This window comes from Alosa alosa, chromosome 6, assembly GCF_017589495.1.
Source record: "Alosa alosa isolate M-15738 ecotype Scorff River chromosome 6, AALO_Geno_1.1, whole genome shotgun sequence".
Taxonomy (NCBI): Eukaryota; Metazoa; Chordata; class Actinopteri; order Clupeiformes; family Clupeidae; genus Alosa; species Alosa alosa.
Window position 1 is genome coordinate 1417171 of NC_063194.1, and position 27853 is coordinate 1445023.

Here is a 27853-nt window from a genome sequence, read left to right on the forward strand (position 1 = left end):
GCATACATACAATCCAATGCTCCAGTGTGTAGTTGTTCTGCAGGGCCATTTCCAATGGCATGTTGTGTGGGTGAGCATCTCAGCATCCCTGTGGGTGTGTGTGCCCGTTAAGCTTCAATTAGAGCTGTAGCAGAGCCATGGGGCGTTTTTGTGTGGCGGTGCGGAAGCTCGAGGCGTGTGGAGACGGCAGCAAGTCGCTCGGGGACTCGGAGGCGCTGCGATCAGCGCTGAGCATTCTCAGGCGAGCGAGTCTCCTTTTGAAGTCCTCTCGGTGCCTTTCTGCATGGTGCGATGAGTCATGGCCGCTGTTTATCTTCTTGGATGTTAACTGGAAAAGGAGGGTGTGTGTCTGTGTGTGCGTGTGTGGGGTTTGGTGGTTGGCTTGTTGCACAAGGTTTCTCACTTATATAGTTGATGCCTCTCAATTTCTCTCCTCTGCTCTCCAGCTTGCTTTGCTCCCTGGTTCACATGCAGAAATGTTCCTTTGATCACCATCACAGCACATAGCTCAGCTTTAAGTCCCAGAGTGTTCCTGCATGGAGTCTTTTTTCTAGTCCTCCTGTTCAGAGGCATCTGGAAGCATGATCAGTAAGCCTTGGTGGCCACAGTATATAAGCCTAAGGCAATGTCAGTGATGTGGTATTATTGCAGTTTTGTCTCCAGATGTTGTCTACTCTGTCACTATAACACCATGATCTTTTCAATCTGTCTTTAGTTGGGTTGGAAATGGGTTGGGGATGCATGTAGAAGTCAAGGGGAATGGAAATACGTTGTTGCTCTTGCACAGTGGCCCGTATCTTGTGTGCAGCTCAACTCCAGAAGATTCCTTTTTAAGATTGAGTCTGCCCACACTTCTGTCCTATAGCTCTCTGCTCTCGCTTTACTGATGCTGATTCCTGAAACCTCTTTGGAGAAGTTCTCTCTGCAAGGCCGCAAATGTTTACTCACAGCCCCATTGGTTGGCTCCCTACCTCCTCCTCCTGACTATATTTCAGTGTCAGGGTTTTTCGTAGACTCAGGACTAATGTAGTAAGTCAGCAAGCCACATGCAAGGACTTGATGGGATTATAAAGAATGTAGTGACAAGACTGACATATAAGCAAGCTACCCTTTACTGTAGCCGTTAAATGAGGTTAAATGAACCGAAATCATCACTGGCAATGTATTCCAATCCAGAACTGCTTGTCCTTCCTCTGTCTGTTCCATCTGCTCTGTTGTTGCCAGGATACCTGTTCCCTCAGTAAATGCGTTGCCACTCATCTGAATTGTAAATAACATTTTAGCTGCTTCTACAGGAGCAGAGCCAACTTTGTAATTTGTGTAACATTTTAGCTGATTTGTAGCCGACGGGCCACCAGGCTAACCAGAGGTCAAGGAGGCATTTAGCAGAACCCAATGTTACACTTATATCCATGTCATAGGCAAGGCTGTCATGTTTTTTGTTTGTGTGTATTTGTTAAAGCTTTGAATAATTGATTTGATTGGCCAAATAGGCCTACATTTGTGCCTTGCCCCTTTCAGCGATAGGCCTACAACACTATATGCTTTCATGAACAGGGGGAAACAGAAAGTGTGTGTTACCTCAGTCAGTTCACAACCAGGAGGTGTCTGCATTCACTATGAGAGTTGAGACGAGATGGTAATCACTGCCTAATTAGTGTATTTTAACATGAGTTGCTAATGCTAACACATCGACAACCCCATACCACCTGTTTCCCCCTCCCCTCAGTGTGTGTGTGTGACTGGTGATGGTAACAGCTTTGCAGGGCAGGCGCACTGCTCGCATTTCCTTTCCTGCATTTCTGCTGCTCCAGTGAGCGTATTTTTCTCCTGCCTGTCCACCCTGAAAGAGATTGTAGCGATGAGCTAGCCCTCTGGATGAGCGTGTATCAGCACTGGTGTCTCGCTCACACCGACCCCCTTCCCTTCTCGCCTCCATGGACATCATTCGGCCTTGATATGTTTGGTTTTGTCTTTGTGATTAGCTGTTGCACAGATATGTTTGTATTCTTTTTGCAGCAGGTCTAGACAACAGGCCTTTTCCTCATGGCCTCTAAGAGCACATTTCTCATTTTTTATTTTCTGGATAGACCTGGGCTTCTTGTTGCCGTATTTCAGTCATCACAAGGAAGTATTGCTTTGGCTTTGAAAATAAATTGGTCTGTTTTACACTCACTAGTGAAGGCTTAAAGTGTGAGGGCTTAAGAATAGAATCTCCTTTGAACAATTTCATAAGAGATCACTGTGTGTGTGTGTGTGTGTGTGCGCTGAGGAGATTAGGCAGGATGCTGGTTATGAGTAGGAAGGAACAGAGCACTCTACCGCCCACCTCAAGCTCTAATAGCTGTTGGGGTCAGCTGTTTTGGCTTGGGCCTTGGCTAGGCATCAAATATAATGGAGGTAAGCGACGAGGCGGGAAACAAGGTACAAAGGTACAGAACATTGCATCTGCACTACTAGGCCTACCATTTCCACCGACCACTTCTGGAAAATGACAGTCATCACAACTTGTGTGAAGGAGGTCCCTGTGCAAATGCCTGAACAGAGTTGGAGTCCTGTTTGATTATAATCATCACACCACTATTTGAGAGGCAGCTTTGCCCACTTAGCATGCTGCTTCTGTGATGTAACTGGCAGTAATCTCCAGTGCTCTGGTACACTTTTCTGTCTTACTGCCAACAGGCTGCTCACTTGTTTCCCCTAGCTACACACACAAACACACACACCTCTCTCCCATGCACCTAGGGATTCTTCACACTTCAAAGGGACAGAGCAAATGCAGACAGAAGCTTCCATTTTCTTTATTTCATCTTTAATGAGAGGAAAGAAAAAAAAGAGAAGTCTCGGAGAGGACAGGTTGCCATTAGATGGCTCTGCGGTATAAGACAAGAGTTCTGTAGCGAGTCTAGCGACACACTTTTTTTTTTTTTTTAAACTACACACTACTCTTCCACACACCACACAACGGCACATGAAGAGGATGCATCAGAGACACAGAGGTTCCATAACATTTCTAACAGCACTGTACACCAAGACGGCTGTCTCTAATGCCATTTTCTTTTCTTTTTTTTGTTTTGTTATGTTTGTTGTTGCTGTTTTTTTTTTTTCCCACACGGACTGCTTTGGGTCATGGTTTGAAAAAAAAAAAAAAGACGTGAGGTTCTCGTCCTTTTATTTGACATGAGTAGAGCCACTGAATTCCATAGACGATGACTATTGCACAAAGAGGTACCACAGTCTGTGGCAAAACTGTTAATCAAAGTAGTGAAGAGAATCTGGAGAGGTCGGCTCCATCGATGCTACAATAAAATACCTGTACCACTGTTGACAAGAAGGCTATGTATTTATTTCCAGTGTCTTTTTCAGAACAGTATTTTATTCATGCAGGTATTCAAAAAAGGACAAACAAATACAGGACTTTGTCTCAAAAGTGTTCCTTTACCCACCGTCATTGCCGTTGAGAAATGCAGAACTCCAGCCATTTTTGAAGAGGGGAATGTCAGTCTCTTTCGAATGAATTTTATGTCATTTTCAAGTCCATCCTTATCGCATGTGCTCAGATTTCCTTCTGGTAAAACAACAGAGGGCACGGCAGGATGGCCAACAAATGTTAATCCATGACTGGGGGGACAGAGAGCTGTCTGGTATATTCTCTTCTTCATTTTCAGTAGCTGCTTTCATCATGCACTCGCTCTCTCTCTCAGTGTACAGTAAAATGCAGGTAGTAAATGACCAGTAACCCTCACATCCATTGCAGTGATGCAAGTTTGTGGCACGGCAAAATGTCATCACATAATAGACGTCATAGGTGTGGATACGGTTTCATATTATTTTTGACCATGCAGTTTCAAACAAATGCTCTTGGCTTTAACACATCTACACAAATGATGACCCCATAAAAATGTGTATAAAATAGACAGTGGGGTCAAATCATTCAATGCCTTACTAAGAGGAAAAACAAAAGTGTCAATCAGTTCCTTGGCTTTACAGAAAATCAAGATATTCCAATAAAAAATAGCCTCACCCACTGAGAAACTTAAGTGAGAAAAAAAGAAAACTATTAGCAGAACATGAGGGATTATCTTGAAACACTTCAGACTGCATCTTGAGGGTGATACGGTAGTGTTAACCTGTCAGTATCTACTGTCCATGTGAACCGAGATACTCCTGGAGGTCAATGAAAGCTCTGTAGATGTCCGGCCATAAAAGCTGTTACTTTTCATCGGCTCATTTTGCTTGTCACCACTAAATGAAATCTGCTCAGAGTTTATGGAGAAACAACTGACTTTCAACAACTTCAGAAACAATATAAACACAACACGTTTTTACAGAATGCTGTTACATGACTTTAACTTCAAAATGCAGACAGATGTCTTGTACCCAATATTAAGCTGTCATCTGTAGTAAATAATTTCATTTTAATATAATAATGCCACACCTGTCTACCCATAATATCTATAAAGTAACCTCTTCTTGGTTTACTAGAGGCCAGCTTTCTACAGTGATTAAATCAATTCCACATCAGTAATCTTGGACAGTCTCTCTTAAATGCCTTGTATATTCAATTCTTCACTTTTTTAAGAATTTGTGGCTTGGAGTGTTTTGCAAGGCACTGAAACAAACTACTGGTGCTTTTTGTATAATTTGGGGCTAATTTTCATATCTTCAAATGTGATGTTTCACTTATAACAGACTTTCATTAATTTCCATTAATATTTAAGTACCAGAAATTAAACCAAATAATTGCAAACAAATTATAGAAACACTTCAGGAGTACGTCCACATGCACAGATACTGGTGGCATATGAACAGTGTATTGTTCTTGTCATTAAAATCAAGTCTTTCATCAGTCAGATTAATGGCTAGTTAGATTGCAGTCGAGTGATATAGTTAGAGTGTGCTGTCCAGTGCTTCATTTCAATTTCTTTACAAGGACTCATTAATGTAATTAATATCTCCCGCCTCATTTCATTTAAAATATTCTGACCTTAACAGCAGCATTGCTCTTGAGAGATGTTTCAGTCCATGTGGGCCATATGTTCTGAAGTCATTTTTTTGCAGTTTGACACAGGGAAGTTAATTTGCAGGCTTGAGAAAGCAGGTCTTAGCATGACACTGCAAACGCAAATGTCCAAATAGCGCTGTACGTGGCAAGAGGGAGAATAATAATCTTTCCCTGCAGATGGATCTCAGCACTCTCCACAGGTGGTCTGCCAATCTGTGACAGAAAGCATTTCCTCTGTGTCTCTGCAAATGACTACTTGGCAGCACTGTGTCTACAGTACACTTTTCTTACATAATCCAAACCTGGTTTTATTGGGTTAAGTGCTTTGTTTGGGAGGGGGGGCTAAATTGCTAAATAATTTGAGATTCTGGTGATGTAATCATTTAACTGTCTTGCTGTTACAAAGCAAATATGAATAATGCTATTTTGAAGCATTACTGAAAGGCTTGTTGACATACCTGAGTACAAAGAAAAGGGGGGGGATAAACAAAATCCTCCATGTGTTTTTTACACCTGTGTGTATGTGCATGTGCATCTGTGTACATGAGCATGTGGTGTAGCAGCTATACAGTCTTCTCAAGTCCTCAACTCCCTTGCTAGGGCCTAACCCAGTGACATCATCCAAAACAGAGAACCCCGTAGCTTATTGTTCCAGTAGTAAACCCAAAGCATGTAAACATTACTCTTTTGTTTTCTTGGTTCAGAGTAAGACTGGCAACTATTTGTTGTTGTTTCCACAGCTCGAACAGTGGTTGAGGGGCGGGGAGGTGATGGTGCAGGACTGCTCTCACAAAATGACTTGTTATTTTATTTAACTATACTTTGTACATTTGGTAAACCAAACGATGAGGCCTTGTTTGATGTTCCCTAACTGCAGCTGTGGTCATAAAGGTTAGTTGTTTTTAAAAACCCAATGTTACCACTTAAAAATGAATGGCCACAAATAAAGGTTAAGATTCAAATAAATAACTTATATCAGCCAAACAAGAAAAAAAAAAAAAAACTCTTCCATGGGTTCATACCCACAAACACGCAAGTATATAAACACAGTAGACCCACTGTTAACATTGCATTTACAAATTGATAATCAAGCATAACTTAACAGTTGGTTCAGAACTGTCCATTTTACACGTCTTCATCTGCGGAGGCATCCATCCCTGTGTTTTTTGTGCTTCCTTGTGTTGTTCATTTCTTTTTAAAGGTTTGCCTGTTTGGTCTTTACTGCACAATGTTGTTTTTGATATATTGCTTTAGGGAAATGAGGTTCATGCCAGATCCACTGCAAAAATAAAATGGAGGGCAGGCGTCTTGTCCTTCGAGTTAGTTTTCAGGGGATGCAGTTTGGTCTCCATTGTTGTTTGTTTACTGTTGTGGGTGTTAATGTGACCTTGTCACCTCCTTCACACACAGGGTGGATGAGCTGTGATTGTCTTCCTCTCTCCCTCACACTTTGTCACGGTGACACTGGGAATTTGGAAAGTGAAATGTCACCTCTGTCTAAACTAGCTCATGTCCTTTCCCATTGTCCGTCATCCAGTCCCATATACACAGTCTTATCGGTCTTGTCTCTCTTCACATCCTCCCCTGACCACAAGGTGGCCAGTGTTTCAGTAGTAATCTAAACTGCATCTGCCTCACAGCTTACTAACAAAAATAAAAACGGCTATCAACGGTTACACACAAATCTCGATGGGTGTGGTGACCAGGATGCGGCCGCCGTTGCCGTTGCTGTCGCGAGAGCCACGCTCGTAGCCGCCGTTGGAGGCGGGCGAGCTGTTGACCGAGGAGGAGTAGTGTGAGGCTGCCACGGGCTCCATGACGATGCCGCCCTTGGTCACCACAGCTGTCAGGCTCTGCTGCTTCAGACGTTCAATGAGCTCCTCTTCCTCGGACGACGAAGAGCAGCTGAGCTCGGCGGGAGGGCCGCTGCCGCCCGCGGAGGATGAGGAAGAGTGAGCCCCCGCCCCAGCCGACGACACCGCCGAAGGTGACACCGATCCCGTGATGACGCCGGGCACATTTCCATTCTCCGTGTCCAGCATCCAGTAGTCGTCGAAGTGGGCGAAGACGTCCTTGACGGAGCAGCGGCGGTCCTGCTGGATGGCGAGCAGCCGGCGGAACATGCGCAGCGCCTCGGGCGTGAAGCGGCGCCACTGCGAGGGCACCTGGGCCGAGCGGCCGCGCTGCCAGCGGGAGAACTCCTCGTAGAAGGCGTCCGATGGCAGCGCCTTCTCCCACGGGAAATTGCCCGTGAGCATGCAGAAGAGGAGCACGCCGAACGCCCACACGTCCGTGCTGGGCTCCACCAGGAAGCCGTCGCGCCGCGAGGCATCGCACAGCTCGGGGGCCGTGTACGGGATGGTGCCGCTGACACGCTTGACCGGTGAGCCGGCGCGCCGCGTCATGCCGAAGTCCGACAGCTTGACCTTGTGGCACTCGCGATCGAAGATGAGCACGTTCTCGGGCTTGATGTCGCGGTGCACCAGCTTCCTGCCATGCAGGAAGTCCAGGCCAATAGCCACCTGGCGGACACAGCGCTTGGCAACAGCCTCAGGGAGACCCACCTGGATACGGAAAAAAAATGAGAGAATGTCGGTCAGATATGCAGAAAGCAGACTTAGCTATCCAAGGAAAAGAACTAAAAGAGGCTCATCAGAACCTGTTATAACATTTCCTGGAAAGTAAAATAGACAGCATGAGATTTTTTTTTAAACTGTGAGGGACCGGAATGAGAGAAAGTGAAGAAGTATAAACCCAAAAGTGCCCTGAACATGAGCACAATACACAAGGTCATAGCATTATGCCTACTTTTGAAAGCTTCCCACGTCTGAAAATATAGTATATGCTAGTCATTTCATGTGAAAATGCTACACGTTGTCCTTTTTTAACTTCACTGTTGGTAGGAGAGCTTATTGTAATTTTAAAGTAACACCAAATAACTTTTCCTCTGTTGCACGCACGCTATTTGTTTATCCAGCAAAACATCGTTTACAAATAACTGAACAAAATGATTTTATGAAAGTATTATGTATTGCGACATCATGCAAGTCAAATTTGTAGTTTCATATGTCTCATTCCATCGAACTACAAGCCCGCTACCCGATCTGGCAAACTTACATAGTGCGGTTATAGCCGATAGAGGGCCGCGAAGCGAATGCAGAAGTGCCGTTCACCCTGTTACGAGTTGATGAACCACAGAAACAATTTTGGAAACATTATTTTAAGGTACAAAAAACTCTTTGGTGTTGCTTTAAAACATTGCCTAATCTCAGAGTATATCCCCTGAAACATTTGTCATGAAAAAGCATCTAAAAATATAGCTGCAAGCAGCAATGAGGGGGCCAAGCAGAGAGGCCGGAGTAACCATGGCAACGAAATGCTGTTAGCTCAATGCTGCAATCAGACGTATGGCCATAAGCTGTCAAAGCAAGTTTCCGCGTCTAGCACATCAAAGTTACAAGGCAAAATGCATTTTTTGCTAATTGCAGTGACCCTAGAGGTCAAAGGTCACAAAATCGGCATTCACCTGATGGGGTCATGAGTCCATGTACCAAGTTTGGTTTTGATACATGCAACGATTGCTGAGATATGAGCTCACTTCCTGTTTGGCGGCTTCGCCGCAAATTTTGATGGGCTTTTACGGGCGAACGGTAATACTTCCGAAGACAAAAAGTGATAACTTTTGTGAGGCTTGGCCTGAAGATGTGTCAAATTTGGTGGGAATCAGAGAAAGTATGTGACCCCTGATACATTTTAAGTGTTTTTGATGAAATCCAAAATGGCGGAAAATCCATAATGGCGGAAAATGATGTCATACTTGAACTCGGCTTTCAAACCTGACTTTTGAAAATCGGACCAACAGGTCAAAAGTTACGTGCATGAACGCACGTCCAACTTTGGCCTGTTGGTGGCGCTAGAGGGTTCGAGTTGCCGACATGAAACTTGGTGACATGAATCATGGGACCGTCCCCAATCAGTGTGCCAAATTTCCCAACTTTTTACCATACGGTTCTATAGGCTGCCATAGACTCCCATTGCATATAATAAATATAACTGCAAGCAGCAATGAGGGGGCCAAGCAGTCAGTTCAGCGGTCCAAATTTGTCATGTAACTCAATGCGGTTGCATCAGGTATATAGCATTAAGCAGTCACAGCAAGTTCCATGCCAAACAACCCAAGATTGGCTGAGTTACAAGGTAATTTCCTGTTTGGCGGCTTCACCACCAATTTCGATTGGCTATTATGGCCAAATGGTTTTAGTTCGAAAGACAAAAAGCAATGCATTTGTGAGACATGCTCTGAAGATGATGTGCATCAAGTTTGGAGTCAATCGGACAAAATTTGTGACCTATGAAAACTTTTAAGTGTTTTTGATAAAATTCAATATAGCGGAAAATCCATCATGGCGGAAATTGACATCATAGGGTGCATTGAACTTAGTCCAAGGACACCAACAACACCTGGTTTTTGAAAACTCAGAGCGACAGGTCAAAGGTTAGGTGCGTGAATGCACATCCAACTTTGACCTGTTGGTGGTGCTAGAGTGTATGAGGTGCCGACTTAAAACTTGATGAAATTTATCACAGGACTGTCTCTAATCAGTGTGCCAAACTTCACAACTTTTTACCAGACGGTTCTATGGACTGCCATAGACTTCCATGGCAGAATAATACACTTCAGCAGCTACGGGCAAAAAAAGGTTTTGCTAATTACAGCGCCCCCTAGCGGTCAAAGGTTACCAGATTGGTTGTGTGTTCTCCCAATTAGGTCAGGAGTCCATATACCAAGTTTGGATTTGATGACTGCAAGGGTTGCTGAGATATGAGCTCACTTCCTGTTTGGCGGCTTTGCCGCACATTTTGATTGGCTGTTCCGGGCGAACGGTAATACTTCCGAAGACGAAAAGTGATAACTTTTGTGAGGCTTGGTCTGAAGATGATCTGTGTAAAAAATCAGAGAAAGTATGTGACCCCTGATACATTTTAAGTGTTTTTGATGAAATCCAAAATGGCGGAAAATCCATCATGGCGGAAAATGACGTCATAGGGTGCGTTGAACTCGGCTTGGTCCAAGGATTCCAACGATATCTGACTTTTGAAAATCGGACCTACGGGTCAAAAGTTACGTGAGTGAACACACTTCCAACTTTGGCCTGTTGGTGGCGCTAGAGGGTTCGAGTTGCCGACATGAAACTTGGTGACATGAATCATGGGACCGTCCCCAATTAGTGTGCCAAATTTCCCAACTTTTTACCAGACGGTTCTATGGGCTGCCATTGACTTCAATTGCATATAATAATAATAATAATAATAATAGGAAAACGTAGAAACACGCTTCGCTGCTTGGCCCCCAAATAAGCCTCTATGTTGGACTCGCGGCTAGACAGGCCCGGGGTGGGTAATCGGGAGAATCGGGAGAATTCCCGGTGGGCCGCTTCACTTTTGGAGGAAAAAAATATTGACATTTGTCACGTTAGTCTAACTTCTCTTAAAGTAGGCTACACGTTCCGCATTCTGGTACGTGCCTCTGCATGGGTTGTAGCCTACCATGTGAGGGAGTTCTCCCCTCCCAAAAAGAGTTGGTTTGGTCCATATAGCCCGTCTTTTCCAAAAAGTTTTTCAGATGCGGAGAGCCGGGCCGGCCCTTCAGTAGCCATAAGCGTCAGGAAGGATGGATGGAAGAAAGAGGCCAGGAGGGACTGAAACGGCCAGGTAGATGTTGCTAAATGTGCCAAGCTTCTAGATTAGGCCTACAGACAAAAGTGGCAACTGGTAAAGAGAGATAGCCTATAGGCAATGATTATTAGCAGTTATTGGGCTAATATTGGACGTTTGTAGCGTTGTCAAGCTATTTGCAAGCAACATATTCAATTACTTAAAATGTTAGCCTTTTGTATCCGATTCATAGACTTTGCAGTATGCAAATATTAATAACAAAACTGAAGTTTGATCTGTGTAGGCCTATGCGGTAAAAAATTGTAGCCTCTGATCAACCAGTCGACCACTGAAAATTATGAGCCCGAAATTAGTGATGAGGAGGCCATGACTACAGGGACAAGTAGAGAGGATAAATTAAAGTTATTTCATGTAAGAAAGAGCTAAATATTTATGCTACATGATGAACCTATATGCCTTGTTTGCTTAGAAGAGGGTGTAGTAAAGGAGTAGGCTAAAATCACCAAACAACAATATAGCCTACCCATGCAAAAAAACATGTAGCCTAAACATTAGTTCAATATGCCTCTTTGTGGAAGCGTGGGATAGGCTACATTTCAAAAGCTTTCTGTCTTTCTTTCTTTCTGTTTTTGTTAACTTGTGGAATAGTGGAATATTTTTTGTTAACTTCTCAGTTGAAGTGAATCTGGGCTAGATGATGCACCACCGAACAAAAACACTGATACAAGCATTTCAACTCAAACTCTTAACTGAACTGATACTCATAAAACGTTTTTACCCATTATCAGTGTCAATTTGTTTCATTTTTTCAATTTGTTATATTTCACAATGTTTAATTTCTAATAGCCGTTATTACACACAATAAACAAGATAACCAACTAACAATACATATTGTGTTATATTTTAGTTATTATACTTTCCATACTCAGAAACACTGGTAGATACTGGTGGCCTTTCATCATATCCTGTGAGAGACGACTGAAGTAATAAGAGCTCAGAAGCATACACTTGATTGTGCTGACACATACACACACACACACACACCAAATCACGCCTCTTCCCTTACCTGGGGTGGAATGATGTCGAAGAGGTCACCGGCGGAGGCGTACTCCTGGGCGAAGATGTAGTAGTCGTCTGTCTCGAAAGCGATGCCGTGCATGTTGATGATGTATGGGCAGGGCGACAGGTAGAGGGAGATGCTGTACTCTCGCAGGAAGCTCTTCAGCTTGGTGGTCTTCTTCCGCAGATACTTCAGGGCCATTTTAGTGCCTGTGGGACACAGAAGGGCATACCAACGACTCAATATATTGTAGAATAAAATAATAATATAGGTGTACAAAAATCAACTCACAGCTGACATTCTAAAGAAGGTGTCGCAATAGGAGATTCGACCAAGACGTGGTGTAATTTCTAACATTGCACACTAAAGAACATTCGTTTATGTCACCATAAAAGACAATTGGTATTTTCACCAGGTCTTGGACGAATCCTATTTGATTATGACAGAGTGGATTCATCTAAGCATCATATTAGGTGTCATTGTGCAGTGGTCGACTTCTCAGTCCTTAAATATGTACAGTTCTGCTTCATACTGATCGCTCCATATCAAACTATGTTTTTCAGGGGGCGAAAGCTATTCAAATTCAAATGCTTGTCTTGCTCCAAGAAAACCTTAGTCTAAGGTCAACTCTGCTTTCCTCAGGGGCCTGAGGCTTGTAAGCAAGTGTTCTGTTTTAAGAACGACTGCATCTGAAATTAGGTAGATAATAACTCTCTTCTGTGCTCTCAGACTGCCGGTGAATCCTTTCTCTTCATTTATAATGTAAGGACGCTAAAAGCAATAGAATGGATTTGAAGTCTGGGGGGAGTCGTATATGAAGGAAATGGGAAGGAAATGGTCCAAAGCATCTCCGATACTGACATGCTGTTTTTTTTTTTCCACCAATGACGAGAATGCACAGGAACTAGACGAGACTTGAGTGGAGCACTGAGTTTGAAAACGGACACTGATGGACAGCGATGCTGTTGTGGCTGTCTGTCTTTCCCGTAATCGTGATTGCATAGAACAAAGCCATGGAATTAAAAAGCCTCCTGCGATTCCCCCACTGCAGCACGGGGAGATTGTTGGAGACCAGCTAGCCAGATGGGAATCTTTCCACTCCTGTTGCTCTTCCACTGAGAGACACGGATGGTAAAATACAGTGCATCGCTCAAGACTCTACAAAGCAGTCAGCTCGCTTTGAGCAGCTTAGTAAAGCACAGAAACAGCCAGACAGCTGCATGAAATCCTGTCAATCATCTTCTCTGCGGGATGTGAACGTTGAAAAAGGGCAGTCATACAAATACATAATTATCCAGTTAGACTCATTGCACAAATATGTATTCTCATAGAGTCATTTGTTCTCTATGTGAAAAAAGATATTTCCATATTATGAAAGATTAATTAGGAGTGCATGATTTCCACTGTTATATTGGATAGTTAAACACACACAGTTCTTGAGCACACCCTGGATATAGCATTTATTTAGAGGGATGTACACCCTCAAGAGCCGAATGCATCAGAGCAGCAGTGAAACTAAAATGCTTCTGCATGTCTTGCTTAAATCTTATTCTTGCAATGCTTAAAAAGATGCATAAAATGCATAAAAAGATTTGCAAACACCAGAAACTACAACCCCCCCCCCCAAACAACACACACACACACACACTCTGCTTTTGGGTAATGACCCACCATTCCATGACTGCAATCGCTGCTCTTTTGCTGTATCACAGTGGTGTGCATAAAGATAGGACGTGCAGAGTATATCACTGCATCATAAAACTATTACCATCAAGAGGGAGTGGGCTGCTAAATTGATCGTGCTAAGTAAGCACCCAAAGTTATTTTTCATTGCCAACTACTCCCTAAGCTGTAATTCATAACCTTTATGTTACACTCTGGCCCTTCTCCCTAATATCATACTCCATTACACAGTTATGGGTGGGGCGTCTTAGAACGTGAGCTGTACAAATGCCATAAATACTCATATACTCAAGAGCATAGGCAAAAAGCACTTCATGAGTGAGCTGTATGTTAGCCAGTGCCAATGTACAGGCAAAGCGGAGGCATACTCAACAAACAGAAGGTCGCTCAAAAAGCCTGTCTTTTTGTGTGCTCTCAGAAGAAAAAGGCCTGCTCATTTTGCATCGGCAACAGATGGTGAGCTCTTTTTTCACTGCCCACCAAAAAAAAAGGTAAAGAATAGACCAGTGAAACTACGTACGCTCAATAGCATCATTAGCCCTCACTGCACACAGAGTTAAAGTGTGTATTCATGGGAGATACAGAGCCTTTGAAACAGACCTCGCTGCCGAGGCATTAGGACAAATGGTGAAGAATTTGCTTGCATTCTCACAGCACCCTGGTCAGATTTCTGAGAGGTGAATGTTTTGATAAGTAATCTGCACAGGTATTTCACTTTATGTACATCCATCTTTACAAAGAATGTGCATTGCCGTCTGCTCACACCCTGACAAGTAGGTTTCTCCAGAGCAGCTGGGAGTCGGAAAATAAAGGATCAAGGCGTATTAGTTTGCCTCAAGTTACAGAGGCCAGATTCAATACATTTGGAACAGCACGATGTAAGCACTTTGAGTATTCAGAATGTGACAGTCTGCACCAAATTGGCTCTGGCAGATGCCTTTGATGAAAGCCCCTTTAACTCTCTACATTTTCATTTCAGTATTCTTGTCTACACAGAGAAAAAGATACATGTTTGATATTATTTAGATTAGATAGATTAGAATTAGAAAAATACATGTTTGATATTATTTAGATTAGATAGATTAGAATTAGAAAAATTCATATTCAATATTATTTTAGATTAGATAGATTATAATGAGATATTCTGTTGCTTCTGTTTGAGCACCTGACTCACCTCTGATTTTGTGGACTACAAGGTCCACCTTGCCGTAGGTCCCTTTGCCCAGCTCGCGGATGACCTCATAGTACCGGTTGATCTCCAGCTTCTCCATGTTCTGAGCGGCGATGAGCTGCAGCTCCTCCAGAATGTCGATGGAGGCGCGGGAGACGTGGGGCGAGGAGGATGAGGTCATGCTTCTGGACGGAGAGGCCGAGAACTTAGGCGGGAGATCTGGACGATGTGGAGACTGAGAGGAGAGAAATGGAAGAAAGGTGAGGAATGTATTTCTCCTTTTTTCATTTGATCTTTCTTAACATTGGAACTAATGGGTGGGGGGGGTTGAAAATGTCATATCTTTGTCTTGCTGTCTCAAAGACAGCAACACATGCACACACTCTCTCTTATCACAAACATCAGTGTGACAATGACTGGAATTATCAGAGCCCAAAGAAGGGAGGAAAAAGCATTATGTAACATTTTGCATCCTGCTCTACTTCCTACTCAGCGGAACTCATTTTAAGTGCAAAAGATCACACGCGCGCGCATCGGTCCCTGACAGGAACAGCGCACCAAAGGAGAACAAAAACCAGAACATTGTTTGAAAACAAAAAGGTGAAATTTCAAAAGGGCCTGGCAAGTTCCTGTTAGCATGACAAAAGCGGATCCCTCTCTCTCTTCTCCCCATTCAAGCCTTTGCCTCACACACACACACAGTCTCAATACATCGTGCCAACTTTTTTGCCCCTTATGTAACTCCAATTAACATTTCACCCCGTAAGTCAGTCAATAAAGCGCTATGAATGTGCTCAGCTGAGCGAGGAGCACTGAGGTATTGAGGGGGCTCAGTGTGATGGCTGCAAAGCCACATGCCCTGCGGAAGTGGCACTCCCGGGGAGCTGAACGTGTGAGCCGCGCCGCAACCTCACATACTCATGGGGAAATCTGGTAGCAAAGGAAGGAGGAAACCATGTGAACCCAAATGGAAAAAGTCTTTAAACTTCAAATGGACATTTTCATGTAGTATAGTATATATGTTAATGTGCATAATTATTGTCCCTTTCTTTCACATACAACAAGAAGATAGATAGATAGATAGATAGATAGATAGATAGATAGATAGATACTTTATTGATCCCCAGGGGAAATTCAAGAATAAGTATTCAATGTGAAAAGCATGCAAACTCTTTACCAAACTTTTATCGTGCAAACACATGAGGAGTGTGATTCCTATGTATCTTTGATTGATCTTTTCCAATATGGAAAACGTCATTAATTATTTTGGACATTTTAATTATTTGATTAAATACTGCAATGTCATTAACGTTTTGCAATTTGTTTAAACCATGCAAGGTAAATGCATTAATCTTAATCCCTACTAAGTATAAGTATAAGTGTAAGTATACATACTCTTTTGATGGTCTCTGCATTTATCCCAATCCGTGAATTAGTGAAACACACTCAGCACACAGTGAACACACAGAAAGGTGAAGCACACACTAATCCCGACGCAGTGAGCTGCCTGCTACAGTGGCGCTCGGGGAGCAGTGAGGGGTTAGGTGCCTTGCTCAAGGGCACTTCAGCCGTTCTTACTGGTCGGGGTTCGAACTGGCAACCCTCCGGTTACAAGTCCGAAGCGCTAACCAGTAGGCCACAGCTGCCCTACTATTCCATTTTATCTCTCTACAATTTTTATCAACTATTGCAGGATGGTTATATTTGCATTTTCCATGTTAAATGTGTTAGGCCTATTCTTTTTTATGCAAAAAAGATAACCCTAGTAAAAGAAGCACACATTTTTGAGGCCTCATATTTATATGGCAGAGCTTGAAGCCACCTATAGTTTGTTGGTTCCAGAACTTATCTGGCCCTAATGTGGCCTGGCTCTCCAGTCGATCTGTTCCAGATCAGAGCCAACAAATATGTTTCAGAGTTAGCTGCCATTTGGGAGTAAGAACACGCTGATTTCCAATCTCTGTCCTTTCAGCAGATAGAATAGACAGACTTCACACCTCTGATGGCGCTGATGCATTGCCAGTTCCCGTTCAAACTAGATGCATGGCACATCCGGCCCATATGCACCATCTGTGGAGGTCTGTGAAATGAAATGACCGTGTCTAAGAATGTGATTTCCATGGGCACCTTGGAAGACAACGTTGTAGGCTAAGCCAGACTTCAGAAAAGAAGCTAGGCAGAGATGTGAGAGAGGAAAGGGAGGGGGAAAGAATACTCAGCATGTGTATAGTGCATGTGTGTGTGCATCATGATTTTTGTCTCATCTCCGTCAGTGTCACCCGTAAAAAAGAACATTTTTCACCTTAGGCCTCCAGCAGGCTAGGTAAAAAAAAGCAAAGGGTCGAGCGAAAACCCAACATCTTCACACACACACGCACACACAGTAACACAAAGTCTGCATTACCAGCCGCCACATCATACCGGCCAAAACATGAGAGGACGCGCAAGCCCCAGAGCCTCCCGCTCCACTGCTGCAATGCTGACGCAGCCCGCACCAGAAGATGCTACCTGCTGCTACCGTGGGATTATTATTGCTGCCGTATCCGAGAGGGTTTGCAGAAGTACAGCTAGCGGCTTATCACACGTTTATTCTAATCGCCTCACTGGTTTTATTGTCCTGGGAGAGTTGTTTGTTACACAAGGCTTCTTCTCAGCCACGGAGCACCGCAGTGCCGAGGCCTATAGCCTTCTACAGCTTTTTGGATCTTCTGTATGTATCTGCACAATATAATAATGACCATTGTATTCCTATTACTGAGACAAAGTTGTATGCCTATTGACCCTTTAAGTGTCCTGTCACAGCTCATCTTCTGGTATAGTGTTAAGACTGAGATGAGATCTGGTGAAGGATATTGTTTGTAATTGTGAGAAAGTCATACCCAGTAAAACTGCTGTGCAATAGTTTATCATCTCCTTCTCCAATTTGGTCACCTTCACACCTTCACCTCCCACACATGACACACACACACACACACACACACACACAAAATCCCTCTCCAGTGCAGTGAATAAGCCTAATCAGCAAATGAGATCATGCAACACACCTTGAACATAACCTTAAAAATATGCAGAGTTGGATGACACAGCTGAAGAAAAGACATGAAGGTGGCTGAATATTCAACTAGTTATTCATCTGATAACAGAGGGCTACCTGTTAAAATAATAAAAAAAAAACGAACAACACAGCATTCCCATGGCAACCAGTTCTCTCGGCCAATTCTTTTTGATGAGGCGCACCAACATAAATCTGTACTTTGACATTCGGCAACAAATCACAGTAATGACTACACTTTGCCACGTGGGCAAGACCAACAAATAGCCAACATTGCAATAGCAGTGTGGCCAAACAGCACACTAAGCCACGCACCAGCTCTCTCCGACTTCGGTGGAAAACATTCATCTTCATGGAAGCCCCATCTCTGCCCTTGAACCGCATGAGAGAGTAGCGGCAGGCTCCTCTTAGCCCTAATGAAAAGCACAAATAGAGTGTATGTGGGTGTACGGTGTGATGAGATTCACTGTGTGGTTTTGCTCTCTTTTGCATTCTTCGCTTTCTCTGTCTGAAAAAGGAGTGAACTATTGATATAAGCTGATCTCCTCTTCTTCCCCTTTCCCTCTCTACACGTTCTTTTTTATACTTGTTAAGGAACCAGAGTAGCTAATCCAATTTAGGATCTTTAAATGATGAGTGAAAAACAGTGTAGGCATGCCAACAACCTGAATAAAACGTTTTTTCTTTCTTTCACACAGACATGGGTGTGAAACGGAACGGGCATGCTACAGCATCACACAGAGGGCTGATTGCGAGTCTGTTGTGTTTCTGAGATCCATTGCAGGAATCCTAACAGTAAAAGGTGCGTCCTAGACTAACCCTTTTTTCTCTCGTGTGTATGCACAGTGTAGCCCTACCCACCATTGTCAGATTACTCACAAAGGCTAACTCCTCACCGCTGCTGGAGGTGTGGGTCTTGGTAACTAATCGAATCTCCTACAAAAATACTGCGCAGCCCTGTACTTTATGATGCAACGGATCTCAACCACTGCTAGAAGACCGATTCACTCATCCAGAGGGCAGATGAGTCTAGAGGTCATTTTGCCTGGTGTGGGCAAGACCTGGGCCTCAAGAGGGCCAGATGTGGCTTGGTCAGCTGTTCGCTTGGCTTGACTGGCACTGCCAGTCGAATGGGTCATGCTGTGTCTGTCTTGGCTGAGTCTTCCCTGTTAGTGCTGTTTTGCACTACATGGTCTGTGCTTGGTTTTGAGCCTTGAGACCCTTGACAGCCTGCCTTCCATTGTCTCTCTCTCTCTCTCTCTCTCTCTCTCGAGCACTGTTATGACATCATCATTTATCTCACCATATGAGTCTCTATGTCTTGTCTGCCTCTGTCTCAAACACTTTTCCTGTCTCTCTCCACCTCCATCTTCTTTTTTTTTTTCTCTCTCTCTCTCTCTCTCTCTCTCTCTCTATTTCTCTCACTTATTATTCTTCCTGAATCCTCATGTAAGGTTGAAGCTCATCAAAGGGAGTTGGCCAATGGCTGTCTTCTCAGTTGCCAGCAGCACTCCCATTGTGTACAGGCTTTTGGAGAAAGATCAGTTGAGAGGTCCCTGGCCAGCTGACTGTGCCCCCCCTCTCTCTCACACACACAGTCTCTCTCTCTTTCTCACACAAACACTCTCTCTCTCTGAAAAGAACACAGAGACGTCCGTTCATCTTGACTGATAGTGGAAGGGTATGGGCAGAGTCTGGAAGAATGGCCAACATGGAGAGAGAGAGAGAGAGAGAGAGAGGGAGAGAGAGAGAGAGAGAGAGAGAGAGAGAGAGAGAGAGAGAGAGAGAGAGAGAGAGAAAAGAAGGGCGGAAAAGAAAGTGCTCAAAGTTGAGGGAAGACATGAGAACCAAGCAAGGCATTACACGGTAGACAGGCTTCACTCACTCGACACACTCAAAATGACGTTTCATATCTCTATCAGAAGTGACATTAACCATTGTCTGTCTATGGCATTCACTTATCTGACAACAGCCATCCATAGTTTAGTAACATTCAGATGAATTTAAGCTTACAGATGCATACCCTTCATGGAACAGCACAATCGTTTTAAAAGTGCTTCTGCTCTGTTTGTGATTGTGTGCCTGTGTTTGTACCTGTACATGGATACGTGCGCGTGCGCGCGTGTGTGTGTGTGTGTGTGTGTGTGTGTGAGTGTGAGAGAGAGAGAGAGAGAGAGAGAGAAATGCTGTTGTTGTAGTTGTAGATGTGATGCATGTAAGCAAATGCTCAGTCTGACAGTGTGTCTGGACAGAGCAGCCATATATTGTAACTAAACAGAAAACAAACAACCTGGCCCCGCATTAACGCTCAGTTCAGTTCGGTGACAACAGTTCAAGTCGCATATCTTTCTATCCTGGGGACAATCTATCCGTATTGTTTTGCGCAGTAATACTAATGTAATCTGAAACAAAAACGATAAGGATACCGATACACAAACGACCTGAACCAACCAACCATGGGAAAAATACAAAATAAAAAAAAATAACCACACTGACGACACACATACACCTTTTTCTCAACGACTTCTAAGAAAACAAACAGTTAAAACTGTTAAACCGAAAATCCATCAATTTGTTGATGATATAAAATCATTCATATTTCTTGCTGAAAACAAGTAGGCTAGCTTTGAAAAATCCATCTGCTACGACAAATAATCAACACAAAGAATAAACACAAATGGCTTAGCTGATATTTATAGCCTCCTGTGCTGAATCGTTCCGCTGCAAACACTCACCTTTCAAGTCGATTACGATATGCGGGACATATTGCAGTCACTCCATTAACAGGAAAGTCGCTCAGTCACGATGCAATGGGTATCCACTCGCTGTCTTCGAGTGCATTGATTTACTAGTTAATTATTTGCGTTGAAATGCTGATAAATTCCTGCAAACAGTAGCTGTGTGTCACCTTGCTGGGTGCTGTCGCTCTGTTGCTTCAACCAGGCGTATTGCTGTTGCCCTATTGTCTCCTCAGTTTCTGGATGCCACTAATGACAGCAAGAGGGGAGGCAGAGTTCCTGCCCACCGCGCCTACTAGCCAATTGGAGATTCGACCAAGAGAGAACCAAAGCAACCGGTCTGTCGGGGAGGGGTCCTCTGTCTCCATACAGATTTTTCTGTAGTGCCTCTGCGCAAAAGGAACCTGCAAGATGCGGGACGCAGTGCTTGACCACAGTAGGCCAATTAAAATCATTAAACGCTTCCCAGAAGCGAATTTGTTTCAGTGTTTATACCGTTATAAAATCATTATTGTATTCATCTAATGTGCTTGTCAGTCAACTAAATCACATTAATGACTGGAAAATAAAAGCCTTCACAGAGTTCAATCATCTAAAAAACGCATGATTTTTTTTTATTTTTTTATTTTTTTAAATAATCTCCATATGCATAGTGCAATCATTTGCTTTTTTGGTAAAGGGCATGCTCTTACGGTTTTGAGACAACAGCAGCTGTCATACTTAGGATGAGCTCACACAAGGTAAACCCAACTGAGACACAAACGAATCTCCACAACAGGACTCGCGAAGGCCAAACAAACGAGAGTATGATGTGCTACCCACGAGCAATTCCTACAGATTTATCCAAATGTAGGCCTACTGCAAACAGATAAGCTGAACATAGGCATACAGTAAGATTTATCATTGGCCTGCCTCACTATCTCTTTAGGAGGATCAGAAGTTTTATGCAAGTCCCATGTTGGGAAAACCGTGATGACAGCTGGCAATGTTCTCCATGCTATGCCTGGTTGCTTCAAACAGAATGATTTCCTGGAGAGAGATGCTTTTTTGTGGACAGTTGTATAATTACACTGTTCCTGACTAAAATATGCTCATTAATAGCATCTTGTTTGCTTTAACAGGGCGGGTAATGAACTGCCCTACATTTGGCCAAATGTGCGTGGTCACTGGCTAAAATTGACAGAGACAGAGGCAGTGCCAAACGGGAATGGGATAAGGCACATAAACACACTTAATTAATATTTGTCGTTTAAAGTCGACACACTTTCTACGGGACACTAAGCAGGGTAGTCTAAAGATAAATTGGTAAGCTATGATTCATGTTCGGCCCGCTCGCTCTCCTCCCTCCGACGCAGGAACTACGTCATTGTGGAGAATTTGTATTCAGACCGTAACAGGATTTGCCTCGTGCAAACGGGACAGCTCCTCCAGAGCTACTGGACGCTGCAGTATCCTACTTCTAAAATTACATGCACAACATGCAATCCATAAACTGTTGGGAAAAATAAGGACATATTTAATATGCTAAAGAATAGTGGTGTAGATTGTGCTTAGCAGAGGTTGTGCCATTTAAAAGAAAACATAACGGAATGCGCAATCAAATGACGTAAAAGAATGACAAATGAGCACCAGTTAGCCTACTTACTCTTCCTAACGGATGTCATTGAGGATTAATGTGTAATAAGAGATATTTATTGGTGCATATTCAGTCTGGAGAAGCCACAATTAAGAAAAACATATAGTTATTCTGTCGTTTAAAGGTGGCTTATCTTTTAATGGATATATTCAAAGTTGGCTTTATTAATTAAAACATAATTTGGTGTGTGCATGTATATTTTTTCAGTTTCATGACAACACAGGCATTCACAACATGTGTGAGTCAAGTGTGTCTTTAGTCTTCATTCATGCATATTCAGCCTTTCATGTGGCAGGCTGAATATATAGGTTACAGACGTATCCGGATCAAATCTTCATGGAAGTCCCATGAAAAAAACCTTGTAGAAAATATTTGCAAAATGCATGAGTGTTCTGAGAATCTGTAATTACATTGCTGCTGGCTTATTCTCGCTCAGTTTGAGCCCTCTTTGTTTGATCAATTCCCCAGAAGTTTGCATAATGAGTTCCCCAGGTTCTTTCCAGGGAGCACACAATGTTGATCACCCACAGGGATGGCAAATATACAGGCACAGTGCTGCAGTAAACACAGTGGCAGATTCACATCCACTGCCTCTCTGTGTTGTGCACAGACAACACTCACCAGTTAGAGCAATCACATTAATCAGATGATAGGAGACATTCGGCAAACAGTCAACTATCAGAACATCAAATAAATGGCCAATGAATGGTGGGGAATTGTCAAGCCCCGTCTCACCCCGTCAACTGGGCCATTAAGCCGATAACCCTCACCAGTGGCAGAGTCGATTTCAACAACACCGTTGCATTTCCTGCTGGACCAGATGCTATTTGAATTCATATGTCGGTCTGTTTATGACTCCTATGTTTGTGTGTGGCTATTTTGTTTTGAATCTGATCTTCATTATTAAAAAATAAGCACAAAAAAAGACACATTTCCTCCTGTTCGTCACGCCCCACCTGACATGTCTCTATTCCCCACTAGTGGGGCTCGCCCCACACTTTGAGAACCTCTGGTGTAGAGCACTGTGGGAGGTATCATATCACTCCACTCATATATCCTCTGATCTCTTGAGAGATGGAGAGCGTTTGTGTTGCTATAAAACACAATGACATCGGGCTTGCCATTTCATTTTAACACTGTACACTTTAATTATACAATTACATTGAATCACTGTAACTCTAAATTTAAGCTATAAATTGTGGAACAGTTTGGAAAATATTCCAGATCCACCTGTAGACTCTTTCAGTGTCACAGTTGATACCATCAACTGTCTTTTTCTCTGTAGGATTCTATTTGTATTCCCGCCAGGCACATGTGTGTGGTGTATAAAAAAAATCTGTCTGACGGCTGACAGCTGAAGAACACTGAATAAACCATCTAAATGCGTCAGACATGCACTGATGTCAGACTTACCATGTGATCCCACTACAGGGTGGGTCTCATTGTCCACTCAGGCTGTGCGTGTGTGTGTGTCCGTGTTTGTGTGTGTGTGTGAGAGAGAGCTGAGGTGATCCATCATCATGACTACAGACTGCTGAGAGGGCAGAAGTAGGCCTCCATTTAAGGTCCTAATAAATTAAAACCGCCTCTTTTCCATCAAGCTCTTCCATCTGACTTTGACCAAGGACTCGCATCTGTGTTAGTAACCTGTCAAAGCAGGAGTGACCACACAGGTCAAAGGTCACTGATAAAATGTTTAGCCAGTGTTCTCTCCTCTCCGCTCCCTCCACCATCCACCCACTTGCAAACCAGGGCTCGGGACTGAGATCCACTCTCCCATCCCCAAATGATGTGTACATCGCATGCCCTGCTGGCCCATTGCTTGTCCCCCTAAGTCTTTAACTCCTCAACTCAGCCAGAGATCTGCTCCGGGTGATATCAGCCAGGTTCTACTGCCGTCCCACAGCTCTGTGTGTCTGTTTCCGCTGCCTGGCCGGCACCACTCGGGGAGCGATGTGATGAAGACTGATGGTGTTACATAATTGTCCTCACGCTAATGAGCATTCGCACAGCGAGAGGGGTCCGCCGCAGGGGGGAGGCTGGAGTCAGCAGCGCCCGAGCCGCGCCAGTGTGTGTGTGTGTGTGTGCGAAGTGGCTGACGAGGTGTGGAGAGTTGATGAGAGGTTCTGTGGCTGGCGTCCAACGCCCGCGGAGACATGAGCACATTGTCCGGGGCTCACCCTAGTAAGTCCTCAGCCCAGACCACGCTGGAGCCATGGAAGAGAACAATGGGCGACCCTTGGGACTCCCTGTTTCCGACCCCCAACCTGCTCTCCATGGTGGGGTTCTGAAGAAAGAAAATAACTAAGTAATAAACACCCCACCCTGTTCACAATGTGTTATTAGAGTAGAGGAAACTCACGGAGTTACATAACTCAGGCATGCAGGGGTATGTAGTGTTAATGTAGTGTTAGTGTTATAAACAGAGCACCCATCTCTCTCTCCTGACACACTATCTCATTTATCGGTAGGTACGGAGAGTTTTCATTCTCTGTAGCAGGGAGGAAAGACGAGGGGGAAAAAAGAGCTTTCGTTATGACCAATCCCATGCCGCACACAGATGAGCATCTGCCATGCAGCATATGTGCCGCACTCGCTGAAGTTCACAGCTGCCCACGAAGGTCAGAGTGACTGAATTGAATAGGCGCTTCACGTGTCGCGTGCACCAGCACATAGCCACGTGTGGCAGCGGCGCGCAGGGCGCTAATAACCCAGCTGGCCCCTCTCCTCTCGCTGTCTGACCTGGGCGGGGTTTAGTTTTGTATTATCGGCTATCATTCAGACCATCAAATTGAGCATCAGGGGCCACGCCGGGTGGCTGGTGATTCAGTGGTGCTGTGGAGGGAGACAATGACACACACACATATACCCACCTTAACATGCACACACACACAAATGGATGGGCATGTGTGTGTATGGCTGTCTGAGAGGCTGGTGGTAGTCCCTGAGTCTCCAGGTTCTGACTGGCTTCCCTGCTTAGCTCGACTCGTCAGTCAGAATATTAATGGCGTATTTTCATCTCCAGGTTCACAAGCCTCTATTCTCTCTCGTCCTCTGTCTTTTAGTGCAACTGGGAATGAGAATGCACAGCGCTCCTTGTGAAGAAATGACAGGAGAGAGAGAAAGATAGACATGAGTCTGAGAAAGAGATAGAGAGAGAGATAAAAATAAGACCTTGACAGACAGCTGGAAATGCTACGGTCTAGCTACTCCTACCTTATTCCCAATACAGATTCTTATATTTCGAAACTTTACAGTGTGCATACCCTCTTCCTTTAATATTCTCCCTGTCAATACCCATAGATCTCTGTCTGGTACTTCTCAGCCTTGTGCTGATGAGCTAAGGGGATGAGAGAAGCCTGGGGACAATAGCTCCTTTCTGCTGGAGCCGCCGAGCCCGAGCGGTCTTGAGCACCCGTGGTGTCTGACAGTGGGGACGCTGAGGAGGTACACGTGAGAGTGATGGCATCGCACCCATTGTTGCACTCCTCCTCCCTCTATGTGTGTGTGTGTGTGTGTGTGTGTGTGTGTGTGCCATTGTGCTTCGTGTCATATGCCCTCGTTGCGCACAATAGGCCCAAGAGATGCGGCCAGGGGACACAGCCTTCCAGGGGGGCTGGGAGCAATCGTTCTGCAGCACGTGTGGTCATGGTCCCAGCATCGTGCTGCTGCATGGCAAAGAGCAAGAGATGGTGTGTCTGTCTGCGCCGTCACTTTTTTAAGGAGTTGTACATCTACTTGTTATGCAGCAGTTTAACAGCAGCTGGTGTGATTGACTGTTTTTACCAGTGATGTGCTACTGACAGCTATGACTCTAATGGTCATAAACTTCTACAGAAACCACCACATCACAAACTGACTTGTTTAAGCAGGAGGCCCTCTCTTGTGTGTGAGCATATGGCTTTGGCCAGGGCGATATTAACCCAACTGTGTGCTTGGTGGCTACACACACATAAGCCATATTGGCCAAGCATCTTCTGGCTGGCTACGTCATCGTCAGACCTGCAGCTCACGCCCACTTATTCAAAAAATAGCAACCTTACCAGGACAGGGCATAATGCATTATAATGCACTGACATGTTGAAGTGACCCCAGTTTGGGAGGAAATAGAATAGCTTTTTCAAAAAGAAATTATTAGGATCCTTTTTCAGAGCCTTCTTGTTATATCCTTTCCTGTTGATACGGGAGCACAATCACCAATCACGTGTAGTCCCGGTCGAGCCCTATTTTGTTACGATTTCATGACATGGCAAGGAGCAAGAGATTATGTCTGTCTGTGTTGGTTCTTACACGTGTAGTTTGTTCACCACCCAGGATCACAATGTTGGACTTTTGCATCACCTGTGGTCATGTTTCAAACCCCACCATTTGGCAGTTCATCCACAGCTGGTTTGAGGTATAGTTCTACAGGCCATGGCCAACAGCTATGATTGTTATGATGATCAAGAACAAAAGCCACTACATCCCAAACTAACTCATTTAGGAAGGAAGTCCTCTCTTGTGTGCGACCATATGGCTTTGGCCTGGGCGATATTAACCCAACTGTGTGCTTTCTGGCTGGACACACATGACTGAGTTATCCTGGCCAAGCGCCTTCCCTTCCTGACTACGTCATCACCAGGCCTACGGAGGTTACAGTATCCCCCCCTGCCAAATGAGCAGCTCACATATCCCCCAAAAAAAAAACAGCCATGTGCCCTTTCCAGGACAAGGCGAAAGGTGAAAATGTATTCTAATGTAATGCCATGTTGTAGTGAGGGAAATGGGGAAGCTTTTTTTTAACTAAATGATTAGGACCCTTTTTTAGAGCCTTCCTGTTACATACCTCTCTGTTGCTACAGGAGCCTGAAATCATGTGTAGTCTTGGTCAACCCCAATTTTGTTATGATTTGGTGAAATTGCTCATAATAGCTGGTCTGTATGCATGTGATCCCTCACTGTTAAATGCAGCAGGCTAAATGTTTGCCTAATCAGCTGTGGAGAACAGAACAAACAGATTTACGCCGAGCTCCCCAAACAGAGACAGATTAAAGCTTTCGCTCTGCATACACGTCATTTTCCCTTATTGGTGTTTAATTGCATTTTGTCTCTCCTCAGCTCTTCGCTGTAGGGGTTGTTGTATCCATGCGCTGCCGAACAAAAGGAGCAAGGATGTACGTGGACCGCTTTTCAAGCGAGGCCACTATCTAAGACACACACACACACACACACACACACACACACACACACACATTTAGCAGCATGCACGACCAATGCACTGCAAAAACAGGATTATCCAAGGCGCCAGCAGGTGGCAGGAGCATGCCAGGGAGCCCAAAGCACGGGGTGCTCCTCTTATCTCTCTCTCAGCCTTTGTTCCTCTGCCCAGGGCTTAGCTCCGGTGCCACGGTTCCATGCCTTTCCTACGCCATGCAGAGAGGCTGTGCTCCAACAGCCAGCGTGCCACTGAGCACAGCAGAAATGAAATCAGGGGAGCTGTGTGGAGGCAAGGTGTGGATATCAAGTTTAATGACTGTGGTCTGTGTGAACCAATGGCTTCTGTTTCACACTAAACCTCCGTGGGAACTGTTTCCTAGCAGGGACAACAGGGATCGCAGAATGCATAATGAACCATGATGATCAAATTTATATGAATTATGTACACAAAAGACCAGAACAGAAAATCAATGCTATGGAAATGTTATAGTTCCTTTTTTACCTTTACCTGATAAGCACAGGGTTTATAGGGGTCAGCCAGGATGTCTATTTTGGGAAAGACAACAGAAAGAGGTTTGAGGACAGAAAGAGGACTCTTTGATGTTGGAGAGAACGACAACATCCTGAAATTTCATG

The 27853-nt window shown here is 44.2% G+C and overlaps 1 protein-coding gene and 1 long non-coding RNA gene across 2 annotated transcripts; both read right to left on the reverse strand.

The window, feature by feature from the left end:
- Nucleotides 1-2785: 2785 nt before the first annotated feature.
- unm_sa1261 (un-named sa1261) lies at nt 2786-20667 on the reverse strand. The gene is made up of 4 exons (XM_048246806.1): nt 20383-20667; nt 14599-14830; nt 11748-11950; nt 2786-7569 (listed from the first exon to the last, which is right to left on the reverse strand). Exons 2-4 carry the CDS (start codon nt 14774-14776, stop codon nt 6679-6681), a joined length of 1272 nt encoding a protein of 423 aa, XP_048102763.1. The 5' UTR covers nt 14777-14830; nt 20383-20667; the 3' UTR covers nt 2786-6678.
- A 2553-nt stretch (nt 20668-23220) lies between these two features.
- Nucleotides 23221-27640, reverse strand: LOC125296468. The gene is made up of 3 exons (XR_007193761.1): nt 27253-27640; nt 24895-25116; nt 23221-24308 (listed from the first exon to the last, which is right to left on the reverse strand). It is a non-coding gene; the product is annotated as an uncharacterized LOC125296468 (long non-coding RNA).
- Nucleotides 27641-27853: the final 213 nt, after the last annotated feature.